The sequence below is a fragment of the Budorcas taxicolor genome, chromosome 15 (assembly GCF_023091745.1).
Source record: "Budorcas taxicolor isolate Tak-1 chromosome 15, Takin1.1, whole genome shotgun sequence".
Taxonomy (NCBI): Eukaryota; Metazoa; Chordata; class Mammalia; order Artiodactyla; family Bovidae; genus Budorcas; species Budorcas taxicolor.
In genome coordinates, this window is record NC_068924.1 from 35,045,508 (window position 1) to 35,058,894 (window position 13,387).

Consider the following 13,387-nt stretch of genomic DNA (forward strand, 5'->3'; position numbering starts at 1 on the left):
TTTAAATTTAGTGATCCAGTAACATCCCATAACCCAGATCTTCATTTCCTTATGCGTAATATAGAAATAAAAATATCTGTGCTGTCTACCTCAGTGGGTACTTGGGAGAGTCAAATACTATATGAATGTGACCACACTTAAAACTCCATGTAAGTGCAGGAAATGGTGGTGATGGTGCAGTGGTTGATAATTATTTTTGGCAAAAAGGGCAGCATCCGTATTAGGGAAGAAAGGCTGGGGAGCTGCCTCTAAGGTCTGATCAAATGACAGCTATATTTTTATCCACTTTAAAAAACGATCTTTCTTCTTATGTTAGAGTGTGAAAATCTTCACAGTGCCCACACCTTCCAGCTCAGAATTCGTTTACCCAAGAGTCTGGGCCTATTTAAATTGGTACACGTTGAGCGTGGGGAGCCTAGCTAGGAGTTGGTATTCGAGTTGTACAATGTTTATGAAGTCTTCACTGAATGCCGCTCCAGGCACAGAGAAGTTTTGCCCTTTGCCTCCTTCTGCCAGAAATTCACCAGGCTGACCTTGTGATAGGACCAAAGGCTGATTGGGGGTGCCTTTGGGGTGCCTGAGTGCCACACAGCTGTTGTCATTCAGAAGCTTGGCCCCGGGCTGAGGGGAAGGAAGGAGGTGGGGAGGGAGAGGGAATAGCAGTAGATGCTGTTTCACATGCTTTGTTTTTAGGGACTTCTGATCATGCCTAGGAGGCTGCCAGCCCCGTGGACTTCTGAGGGAAGGGGACAGCAGGTTATTATGCAAAGAGCATCAAATTTAGATATAGAAGACCTGGATTCATGTCCCAGTCTTATTGCTTATTGACGAAGTTATCTTGAGCAAGTCACTTAACTTCTCTGAGCCATTTCCTCATTCATAAGGCAGGAGTTGATGGTACCAATAGCTAAGTTATGTAAGAAAAGACTTTTTTAGAGGTAATAGTGGATAGGAATTGTTGTTATTCCCATTATGAGCAGAACGGTGTTTTTTCTCCAGAAAGAAATGAGGCGGGTTTAAGTTAGAGTTTGTGTTTTCAAATTCCATGGTGTTTTTCGGATGTCTTGTGTTTAGGGACTTCTTTAGGGTGAATGGAGATGACTAAAAGAAACTGGTATAAATCAAGCCTAGCCCATGAATGCAATACAAAGATTTCTGAAATAGATGTCAAGGGGGCTTGCTTCTCACCCTTATTTAGATGCTCATGCCTTAACTCTGCTTTTTTGGGGAAGAACAGCTTGCTGCCAGCCAGATGAGGTCATGGGATTCCAAGGGTTTTGCCTGGAACCAGGAGCTGAGAATTTGGAGGCTGGTGGTGGTTGGGAGGGTTGAGAGGGTGCCAGGGGTAGTGTTCGGTCACAGGGCCAGGGAGCAGCCTGGCCTGATGGCTCTGCCTGCTTCACATCTGGCTCATTAGGATTCTGGCTGCTCAGACCTCAGTGCCAGCCTTACCCAGACACCCCAGCGCAGGATGCCCTGGTGGCCCCAGGCAAAGTAAGACAGACTTGGGCTTGGAGATTTTTTTCTTTTTGCTTTTTTAACCTTTATGCTATGCTCATTTAAACCTACTAATGTCTGGGGTGAGTCAGGGCTCAATTTGGAGATGGGACTGATATCTTAACACTATCGAACTAAGATGATATATTGACTCTGACAGTAAAAGCATTTTAACTGTCTATATTAGGAGCCTTAAAAAAATGACCATGCCCTTTGGTTAGTAATTTTATTTCTGGGACTTTAACCCAAGGAAATAATTTGAATTGCAGATAAAGCCCACGTATGCAAAGATATATTGACTGTAATAATGGGGAGTGGGATAGGGGAAGCACCTAAAATGTCCAGCATTAGAAGAATGTAAATCTTTCTAGAATGTAAGCATCACGGTGTAAGGACTTTTTTGTTCACTTTGTATCTCTAGGACCTAAAACAGCACCTGGCACATAGATGGCCAGTAAACATTTTTTGAACAATTATATGAAAAAAAATTTTACACTTACAGAAGACTATTATTCACCTAAATCAAATGAAGACATCTTAATTACATAGGAAATTTTCTGTGTTAATTGGATGTGAAGAAAGCAGGATACAGATTTCTAAATACAGTAAAATCACATTAAAAAGAATAAAATGATTTAAAGGTAAAAAGAAAAGCTGGGAAGGAGAATCCAGATGTATATGTCTGGGTAGTGAGATCACAAGTGACTTTTTGTCTTTCCATAGTTTCTAAAATTTCTAAAATAACTATGATTTTGCAGCTGAGAAAAACATTTTAACATAAATCATATTCTTTAAAGGAAAAAAGAGGAGGTTAGATTAGTTTATTCATGGAGCAGAACAGCAGCCTTTAAAGCCAACTCCCCTTCCTTTCAAAGAAGCAGGCAGCCTTTATGAATACACAAAACACCTACACACTCTGGTTGTGTCTGTCAACTCGGCGTGGAAGCTGATCCCTCCTCACATCAAAAGGGTGATAGAAACTGCACAGTGTTGAAATTGTACAGGTCATGTTGCAGAGACATGCCCATACATTTATATCCCATCACTGAAGTGAAGACATTCTGTAGTAGGGAGAAGAATTTTAAGAAGATAGATTTTTCTGGGTGGGTGTTAATTCTTAGAATTCTTGCCCTGCTTCATGGGTTTCGGAAGCTGCTGAAAGTGCCGTCTGCTTTCCTTCATTCTTGTTCTCAGCTCCTGCCATCTTAAAGTAACTTCTCACTGAGCGAGTCAGTTTGTAGGAGTAAGCACTTCATGGACTGTCTCTCTAAGGTCCAGTGTTGTCTTGGGGGCAAGACTTGCCTAGAATTGAAACCCCTGTATGTCTTTAGTGGACTTTGGCACCTGAGCTGGAGGTTTTCGGTTTTTAAATGCAGCTGGGTTCTGACAGAGTGTCTCTCCAAGTCAAGGGCGGCAGGCTCACCCTGGGAGGAGTCTGCGATGAGCAGGGGTCTTCAGACATCAGTGACCTGTTGTGTCTGTGAGCCTTTCCACTCACATGACTTCTCATTCATTATCTCTCTCTCTTTCTTTTTAGCCATAACCAGCAGACCACAGCCTTCAGGCATCCTGTGAGTGGGCAGTTTTCTCCAGAAAATAGTGAATTTGTTCTTCAAGAAGAAGAGTAAGTACATTTGTGTATTCTCCTTTTTTAGGCACAGCTTGGGAACTTAAAGGCATTTGCTCAAAACAAAGCTTGTTGGGCTATTTTCTCTCTCAGACATAGGGGCTTGGAGTGGATTGTTTGCTTCAAGGTGAAACTCAAGAATTTTGTTTTTCAATCTCTAGACTTCTCTCAGTGGGTAGATGTGGAAGAGGGGAGATGATATGGGGGTGTGCTGTGATGAGTATTGTCAGAGCCTCTTCAAAGTTCCCTTTCCCCTCAAGTATCACGTTACACACTAGTTATGCTCTGAGAGGACCCTCTCTCCTGTTGTTGAAAGTATTGTAAGTATAGCCACCCGAGGAAGCCTCACATAGGAGCCCAAAGCCAGGGCTTAGGAGAGAGGAGGGCTGGTGGCACCCTTTGTCCCTGAACATTTTGAGTCCTTTGTGCTTGCTTTTCCTAACACAGGAACTTCTTGCTCCTCAGTCCCATTTCAGCAGGGCTTCTGGGTGCTCAGAGGCAGGTTCTACCACCCAGGGCTTGTCATGTACAGCCCATGCACAGATTTTGGGGATGTGTTCTCCCAAAAATGAAAGCAGAGAAATATGTACAAGTGTCTGTGTTTCATACTGATCATTAGAGACAGCTCTGTTTGAAGAAAACAGTTTTGTCTGAGAAACTAATAGAGACATTGGCTTTAAGGGTTTTTCTTTCTTTTTTTTTGCTATATATATATGCATATATATATATATATATGTGCATGCGTGCGTGCTAAGTCACTTCAGTCATATCTGGCTTTGCAACCCCGTGGACTGTAGCCTGCCAAGCTCCTCTGTCCATGGGATTCTCCAGGCAAGAATGCTGGAGTGGGTTACCACCCCCTCCTCCAGGGGATCTTCCTGACCCAGGGATCGACCTTGTGTGTCTTACATCTCCTGCATTGGCAGCCGGGTTGTTTACCCCTAGTGCCAGCCCATATATATGTATATATATATTTGGCCACACCACACGGCTTGTGGGATCTTAGTTCCCTGACCAGGGATTGAACTGGAGCCCTTGGCGGTGAAAATGCAGAGTCCTTACCACTGGACCGGGAGGGAATTCCCAAGGGTATTTTTTTCTCCCCTTCAAATCAATTTTCTTCTGTTTTGTCACTTGGATATGTTCAAATGTAATCTTATATTATCAGTATTTATATTTTTACAGTGTTTTGCTCTTGTAGTACTTACACTTATAAATTAAGGTAGAAAACATCAAATGTATACAAAAGTAGAGAGATACAATAATAAATCTGATATATTCATTATCTATCTTCAACAGTTTCTAAAACATGGCTGATTTTATTTTGTCTCTATCCTCCCCCTCACCTCTGGATTATTTTGGAGCTAATTCTAAACATATTATTTCATCTCAGTTTTTTCATCTCAGTGTTTTCAGCTTAGAATCATTATCAAAAAAACTTTTAAAACCAGAAATCTGTAATTATAATCATACTGGCATTCCCTGCATGCTACTCTGTGCAGGGGATTTTCTGTGCATATCTCATTTAATACAATAATCCTGAGAGGTAGACCATCATCACCATTTTAGAGGGAAAGATACTAAGACCCAAAAAAGTCATGTCACTTGCCCCAAATTGCCTGGCTAGCAGTAGAAAAGCCAGGATGTCACCCCAGCCTGATTTCTTTGGTCACATCTAAGCCTTTCCCTAGTCAGAAGCTGTTTGCTCAATTATTTTGCTGCTGGCAGCCCACAGGACATGGCAGCCAGACTGTGGGGCTTGTAGCAGGTAGGAGGGATGTCTGACTTTGAAAGGATTAATACTACTAGAGAAAGAGTGGGTACAAGCTAAAGATTATCTTATCTCCTACATCAAAAAAGAACTGCTGTGTAAAGACAAAGTCAGAATGTGGATTCTCTGAATTCCAGCTTGGAATGAGTTTGTTTATAGAATCCTGAAGGTCAGAGGCTTTAGGGAGGTCATTGAGTTCAGCCCCCAGTCCTTAGGCATCCGAGAGACACGGGCGCCTGTCGTTATTAAAGGTCTGGTAGAATCCATCAGAACACTTAGCTTGAGAAGTTACCAGCCTTAATAAGAGCTTCTGGAGAAATGCACATTTTCCATCACTAAACACCTCTGTCACACACATCCTTTTCCTCCTTGTTAACAGAAGACTTTATCCCCTGACTACTTCTGAGGAGGCGGCCTCTTTATCCTACCAAAATACCTCCACAGCTAATCTTAGTCCCATCCAGTTTCCAAGGAAAAGACATTCCTTCTTTTGAAGGGTCAGTTTTTCCCTCTAGATCTCATTTCCTGGATGTCTTAAGGGGTGCTTGCTTATCTCAGATGATGGGTACAACTATATGGCCAGACATTTCCTTGAAGCAAACAGAATGTGCTTTAGGCATTGAGAGGAAGGGATGGTTTCTGTGGACTGATGTGGTGACTGCTGCACTTCTTCACTGGATACTTAGTGGGCGCCTACATCAGGGGCGGTGCTGGCCTGTGCAGTGACAGTGGCAAGCAGGACAGATGTGGTCCTGTCTGTGAAGAGCTTACGGTTGAGTAGGGAAGATAATGACACGAGATCACAAATGTGATAAATGTTCAGGATAGAGGGAGCACAGGGTTCAATGGAAGTTGATAAATGAGGGTTCTCACCTGGCTTAGGCCTTGGGGATCGTGGAAGGCCTTTCCACACTGGGAAAAGATGTTTTAAATTGAGATCTGTCCAGTCAAGGTTATTCAAAGACCAAGAGGGGAGAGCATGGGGACTCCATACGAGGTGAGTTAGAGTGAAAAACGAAGAGCCCCCAGTGGATTCTGGAGCTACTTGGGAGGTAAAATTGACAGGATTTGGTGATTGATTGTCTGTGATGGTGACTAAAGAGAGGGAAGATTTTCTTGAAGTGTCTGGTCCTAACGTGGAGGAAGGGGCAGGATTTAGATAAGAGAAGATAAGCATGCATGTGTGTGAGGGTCAAGTGTGACGAGCCTTGGCAAGAAGATTGACTTGTAGTGGAGGTTTTCGAAGGAGATAAGGTTGGAGAGGGACATCGCAGCCAATTATCCAAATTGCTTCCTCCTGAAATAGACTTGACTTTACCTCCAGGTAAATCCTGGGGGAGCTCCCGAGGGTGAGTGAGGCATGCTTTCCCTTCACAGAAACCATTCCTTTTAAAAACTGTGCTAACGAATACTTTCTGCTTTGTTCCCTTGGAGGAGCTTAATTTTGTTGTGTAGTGTGATACGCGGTGAGAAAAAAATGAAAAGACTGAGGTGACCGTTTGTGCCTTTTATATCAGCTCTCAGATTAATATATTGGTAGAAAAAGAAAAACTGGCTCTTTCCTTTTCCTTCTCCAAAGAGGATCTGTTAAGGTCACATTGACTTCTTTTATCAGAGCCTCCACCCTGGTTTTTTGGAGTGAATCCTTCTAGAGCCATCTGAACCAGCATCACCTGGGAACTTGTTGGAGATTCTCAAACCCCTACTGAATCAGAGGTTTTGGAGGTGGGATCCCTGTAAACTATGTTTTAACGAGCCTGCAGGTGATTCTGATTTTGGTAAATGCTTGAGAACCACTGACTTGGATAACTTGCTGTTCCCATCTCCCCTAAATCACTCCCAGATTCTTCTGTTCATCCTAAGTCTCCTTCAGATAACCCATCATTCTTTGGGCTACGGTGGCAATCTTAGTCAGGTAATCTTGGATTTAGTCAGGTAATCTTGGGATCCTCTCTCCTGTAGGAAGAAAAAAATTCTCCGTGGAGACTTCCTTTAAAGCATTCCTGATGAGACAGATAACCCGTCTTCCCGGCCGCTGGCAGGTGGGGCTTCCCTGAGCTGTTCGGTGTACCAGGCACATGCCCACCAAAAGATTGTTTTTCCATTTTACAGATTAGAAACTTGGAGAAGAGAAAGAAAATGAAAGCTATGATCTGGCAGATCCCGAGGATGTGAACTATGAGTGTTCTGGTTTCCGTGTCAGTAATACAGAATCAGTCAGGATGGCCTAGGGTCTGCCGTGGTAACAACAACAACTTTATTTCTCACTTTCACTCCATGTCCATCACAGGCCACCTGAGGGGTTCAGCTCTGTCACCTTTACTGAAGGGCCTGCACCCCTGCGCTCCCATGATTGCCAAACGCAAGCAAAAGGAAACTTGGCGAACTGCACCCCGGCACATCCACTCACATTTCATTGGCTACAAAAAGTCATGTGACCACTCCACGCCAAAGTTCACTCACATTTCATTGGCTACAAGTCACGTGATCACTCCTCACGCCAAAGGGGCAGGAAGTGCTTTTCTACCAGGCATCTGGGAATAGAATCAGAAATACTTGTTGGTCAGCACTAATGACTACACTTAGTAATCCACAGAGCAGATTTATTAAGGGAAGCAGGACTTTTTGAGATTGGCACTGATGAGCTTCTTTTGTTACATGACTAGAGCGTTTTCTCATTTTACCTTTTCTATTATGCTACCTAGTTCTTTGTCAGAACCCTCAAGGCACGTGGGTATCAGTCAACAGGTCCTGCAGCCTGACCCCCAGGGGAGACTTCTGCACACCCAAGCCAATAGGAAATATCTCTTGGAAGAGCTAATATAAGCCCAGGCTGTATTAATTATAGTGTGTAGAGAAAGGGGGAGAGTAGTTCTCGTTTATCATGATATTTGTGGACTACTTAATTAATTTCATTCCAAGTTTATGGAGCCCCAAGGATATGCTAAGCCCCAAACACTTTGATTTGGGTACTAAATATCAAGAGGGATGTTGAGCAACTGAGATTCCCCTGAGGAGAGGGACCATTATGGTAAGGGATCTGGAAACCCTGTCCTATGTTTAGTCTGTAGGGAAGATGAAGGAGGATATACTTGAAGTCTTCAAGAAGGGCTGGCAGGTGGAAGTGGGGTATGCCTATTGTGTGGCTGCCGAAGGCAAGCATTGTATCAATGAGTGAAAGTTAAAGGCAGGCAAATTTTCTCTTAGTCCATAATTTTCAAGGGAGGTGATTTTCTATCTCTTGTTTCAAGATCTGGAATCTCATTTTTAACATTAAATGAAGTCATCTGCTTCTTAGGATAAGAGTTGACTTTTTCCATTAATAATATTACTATTCTTTTTATAGATAATGCCTAGAGCCCTTTTGATTTATTATCAGGCACTTTTCTAGGTGCTTTCCATGTATTTATTTCCACAACAGTCCTTTGAGGAAAATACCATCATTATCATGGATACTGAGGCACAGAGAGATTAAGAGTCTTGCCAGAAGTTGCACAGTTAATAAGTGGCAGAGTTAGGATTTGAATCCAGGTAGTCTAGCCCCAGATGCTATGCCACTGACTACCATACATACTGCCTCTCATTTCAGTGGTCTTGGAGAGACATTCCCCTTCCTTGGCTGTGCTTAGGCATTAATGTGCTGGCTAAGTAGGCTACTGCCACTTAGAGGTTTTAATTTTAATTGTGTTTGCAGTAATGAAATTTGATCTAATAGCTTCATGCTTGCTTGAAAGGCACCAGCTTCCCTTCAAAGTCTCTTCTCCAGAAAGCATTCTCAAGCCTGTTTACAGGGCTCATTTCCAATGACTGGATCGATTGGTCTCCTCTGAAGGCCTCTTTCCTGAGTTTCGGTGATTTTCTTTACTTGGGAGTGTGTGGCTTAGAGGGCCACACCTGAGGGCTCTCATACACTATGGCGGAAGCCTGGGCGCAGAGAACTCCCAGCTGTGGTTTTGGTGGCTGGCACTGTGCACAGGAGTATTCTCTCTTTGGTGCTGGGAAGCCCAGGAAGCCACTGACAGACGCCTCTGCAGCTCTTGGGGAAGAGGAGAGAAGCATTCTGGAGCCGTGACGTTGGCAGCTGACTGACAGCAGGCTGTATACACTGATCCCAGGCTTTGTCAAGCATTTGATATTGAGGTGGGGCCTGCTTGAGCGAGTATGCATTCTGGAAGTTCAGAAGCCTGCTGTTGTGCTCAGAAGCCAGCTGTAAGGCCCCTAAGATCGCCTCGGAGTTTCCTAACCTAGGAAGAGGACCCTTGCCTGGCCTGTCATTCTGGGCATCTGAGTAAGTTTAGCTTGGTCCTTCCGCTGGGATTTGAGCAGCCCTTCATTTTCTCCTTGGACTATGTTGGAAAAAAATAACAGTTGGAATTGCCTAGAATTTCATGAGTGGTGTTTGGAGGATATGACTTTAAAAGATACTGTCTCGCTGAAGGTACATCTTCTCTCCCTGACCTTTGACCTCTTTGGGGGTTCATTTTGCAGGTGGCAGGGCAAGACTATCCAAGGCATTTGCTGATCATGCCTAGGGGTGGGGTATCTCGTGCTGCCAGAGATGGCTGTTTCTCGTTCTTCTGCATTTTCAAGTTGGTGAAAGCTTGCAGTGAGAGATTGAGAGCCCAGGATGGTAGAGAGGGCATCCTACAACTCTGAGCTCAAACAAGGAGTCTGTCCTATCGCTCATCTGCTGAGCCCTGGGCTGCAAGGCTGATGGGCTGCGAGGCTGATGTGTTGCTGTCTGCAGCTGATACAGCCAGCACCTTGTCTTTCCAGACAGGCAGTCTTGGACTAGCTTTGCCTGTTGCATTTGGTTGCCATGGCAGCAGAAAAATGAGGAAAAATGGGAACACCTGGCAAGCCAGAAGCAGAAACTTGACTGTTCAGTTTTCCTTCCTGGTCTAGGAGACGGTGTTGGTGACAATCACAGGTAAGGGGAGAGGTGATGATGGTGTCCTTAATCATTTGGGCATCTGAGTGTTGGCTTGGCTCTTGATGCTGCTGTTTTGGAGGGCACTGGCACTGGATATTCGGTGATTGCCACACGGCAACCACGTCTCTGGCTTTCTGTGCTGAGGGAGATGCTGCGGTGGTGGCTTCGCTGAGGGTGGAAGGGAAACTGCTGCCTGCACAGTGATTTTTGTCTTCTGTGACTTCCCTCCGTGTCCTCTTCTTTTACCTCCTCCTAGTCTTGGAAGTACGCAGATCTCCATCAGAAAAGGCTATTTTCTAATGACTGCCTGGTAATCCAGGAGGAGGAGATAACTCCAGAAGAGGGCTTGCCAAAGGCTGGGGTTAGAATTGTAGCATCTGTGAAATGGCAGACAGAGGTCAAAGTCTGGTTCTCTCTTGTCGTAGACAGAGACGTGGAGCCTGAACAGCGGAAGACTAGACCAGGCTCACATGGCAGAGTGGGACTCTGGGCTTGGAGGCAGGAGAGAGCAGCCTTCGAGGCTCACTGGGTTGTTTCTGTGCCAGGTGAGGGGTGCTGTTTGGGCTGGTTTCCGGCTCCCAGAGTGATGCGGAGTAGGGAGAGGAACTAGAGCTTGTGTTCCAGAGAGGAGCTGGGGAGGAAGGGGAAGGAATGCAGAAAGCCTTAGTTGAGTAATGAGGCCACAGTTGCTGAATGAAAACCCCTGTCAGACAGCCTCCCCCAGGGTGTTGGGAGTGTACAGGGAGCCTTGGCAGTCTGTCTGAGTGTCTCTTTTTCTTGGAAGAGGGAGTGTGGAGGTGTCCGCCTGTTTCGGACAAGAACTTTGTTTTATTCCTGCTTTTCATTCTGTGTTGCTTTTCCCAAACCCCTTAGGTGGTGGGTGTGAGTGCCATAAAAAATGCTGGTTGTGCTGGTTGTTTGTGAATGTGCCTCTTCTCATGCACCCAGTAATTTTAGCTGAGTTCTCCATGTAGAATCCTTGCAGATAAAGCATGAATTGGGTTGCTGGTTTCTCTAGGAACTAATGGGGCACAGATGTCATCTAATGATGTCTTCCTAGTAAGAGATTCCTGATTCCCCATAGTTTCCTAACCTCCTATCATAGCCTTGAAGACTCTTGATGTTATCTTTCTTCTGGGCAAAGAATGGGAGGCCAACCTTCTAGTCACAGGGTTATTACACAGTAGAGAAGCCCCAGATAAGGTGTTTAAAAGTCTGTTTGTAGGAAATGATTCCTGTTGAGAAGTTAATTGTTTGGTACCTTGAGCTTTCTGAAGAGATAGTGCCTTGGAAATAATAAAGTGCACCTGAGATTTATGTTCTGGAATCTCCATGATAATAGTCACAAACAGTGCTTTTCATTGAGTGTAATGCTTCATGGTTTTCAAAGCATCATTTCTGTCCACAGGCCCATCTTCTGAGATGAGAATTCTCTTCTCCTTTTGCATAAATGGAAACTGAGGCCCAGAGTAGCAGTGTGACTCATGGAGGGAGTCAGTAAACTGCAGAGGGTGGTTGAGATCCTGTTATTCTGGGCTCATGGTCTTTCCACCATCCCAGGATCTTCTTGGATTGGGGATTGGTCTTGGGGCTGAGAAGAGCAGAGGCCTATTTCTGCCAGACCTTGGGACTTGCCATGGGTTGGTATCTCTGTGACAGAGTCCAGGTTTTGGAATCCAGCTACTCTCTTGAGCTGGTCATTAATCTCTCCAAGCCTCAGTTTCCTCTTTGACAAAATGGAGAAGGTAAAACTGGCTTTGCAGGGGGAAGTGAGATAATGCCAGCAAAGGGCCTGACACAGCAGGTGCTGGACAGGTATAGCCAGGTCCTCAGCTTGCTTGACTTTGTGTACCTGTCCTTACGGGTTGGTGATACTTGGCCTGGCAGCCTACCTATTGCAACAGCAATGGGGTCTTGCTGTGATCTGCTCCAGTTCATGATGTTGACTGAGAGACAGCTGAGGAGCCTATCGACCAAACTCACCTAAATTCAGACCCAAACGAAAAAAATGGCTTCTGAATTTATAACTTCTTTTTTTTTTTTTAACTGCATCTGTCAATGTTATATGCATTTGCTCCTGGGAATGTAGGAGGCAGCAGCAGCTCCTTTCGTAGGTGGGTAAATGGAGGGACAGAGAAAATGATTTCCTGCCCAGGTTCACCTGACGCATCGCTGAGGAAGTTCAGAGTCGAATGAAGTCACTTTCCTCCTGGGCTTCTCCAGACTGATTTCTGTCTGGTTCTGTCTTCTTTTGTTCTTTGCAGAGAAGAGGCAGTTCAGTTAAAACTCTAGCTCACTGTTTTGGACTTCAGCCCGCACCCCTCCAGCAAAATAATCAGCATTCATGTAGTCCAAGTCAAGGAAAGAAAAGTCTTTGTTCAGAGCATCCCACTGCACTTTGGGAATCGGGATGGCACGGAAACCTGGCAAACAGGCTTTTAAGTTAATAGATTTGATTTAATGACGCTAGGAGTCTGCCTTCCCATAGCGTGTGCAGGATTTTTTTTTTTTTTTTTGTCTCCTCTCCTGGATCCTTGTGACTCATGTGTCTCAGGGCAAGCTCCTGGGAACCGAACCACCTTCACGGATGCTCTGCTCACGGGCATGGGCTCTTCTCTGGGGGAGGGGGCCCTGCTTGAGTGAAACCTGTCAGGAGTATAACTTAGTCAGAGGACATGAGGACAGGTTAGTGTCTGCCCTGTCAGACTTTTATGTGGGGAACATGCCTGTAAGATGTGACTGGCTGAAGCAGGTGAACCAGAATGCCCACATCCAAGTGAGTGTGCATGGGTTACACACATGCACCACTGATGTTCCCGCTGCTCAGACTACTGTGGTAAAAGATTTCTAGAAGTTTCCATCAGAGCCAGCTTTTCAGGCGTGCAAGAAAAATGTTTTCGAGTCTTTTTTCATATCCTCATTTTTGAATATCAAATAGTGTCTCAAGCATGACCACTGTTTGTTTTTTTTTACTAGTTGAAATTCCAGATCACGTCTAGTGATTTCTGAAAGTCATAAGTCTAGTCAACCTTGGAGGATCTAAGGGGCTTCCCAGATGGCGCTAGTGGTATAAAACCCACCTGCTGATGCCAGAGATGCAAGAGACGTGGATTCGATCCCTGGGTTGGGAAGATCCCCTGGAGAAAGGCATGGCAACCCACTCCAGTATTCTGGCCTGGAGAATCCCATGGATAGAGGAGCCTGGAGGCCTACAGTCTGTAGGTCGCAAAGAGTCAGACACGACTGAAGTGACTTAGCACACGCACACACAGAGGATCTAAGACACCATTGCACACTCTGAAGAGATTCAGAGGAACACCCCTTGAATGCAGGTCTGGTCGCTTGGCCAAGTGGGTAGCTGTGTGTGTCTTGTTCTTTCAAAGAGCCAGGGCAGGAACTGCCAGGTAATGGTTGACTCTTGGGTGTGAGTGGGGAGTCCTGTGAAGACATGTTCCCTGTTTATAGAGACAACACAGTCCCCTCCCTGGGGGGGATTTAGTTTGGCTTTTAGTCCTGTCTCCTAATAAGCTGCTTTCTTTGGATGTTGCTGAGCAGAGGT

General features: G+C 45.0%; 1 protein-coding gene across 1 annotated transcript in view; it reads left to right on the plus strand.

The window, feature by feature from the left end:
- The window catches only part of PLEKHA7 (pleckstrin homology domain containing A7), a 216,798-nt gene that overhangs the window by 129,878 nt on the left and 73,533 nt on the right, over positions 1 to 13,387 (plus strand). Inside the window, exon 4 of the mRNA XM_052652875.1 lies at positions 3,035 to 3,121. Within this exon, the coding sequence (XP_052508835.1) occupies positions 3,035 to 3,121 (87 nt within the window). The remainder of the gene's footprint in view (positions 1 to 3,034; positions 3,122 to 13,387) is intronic.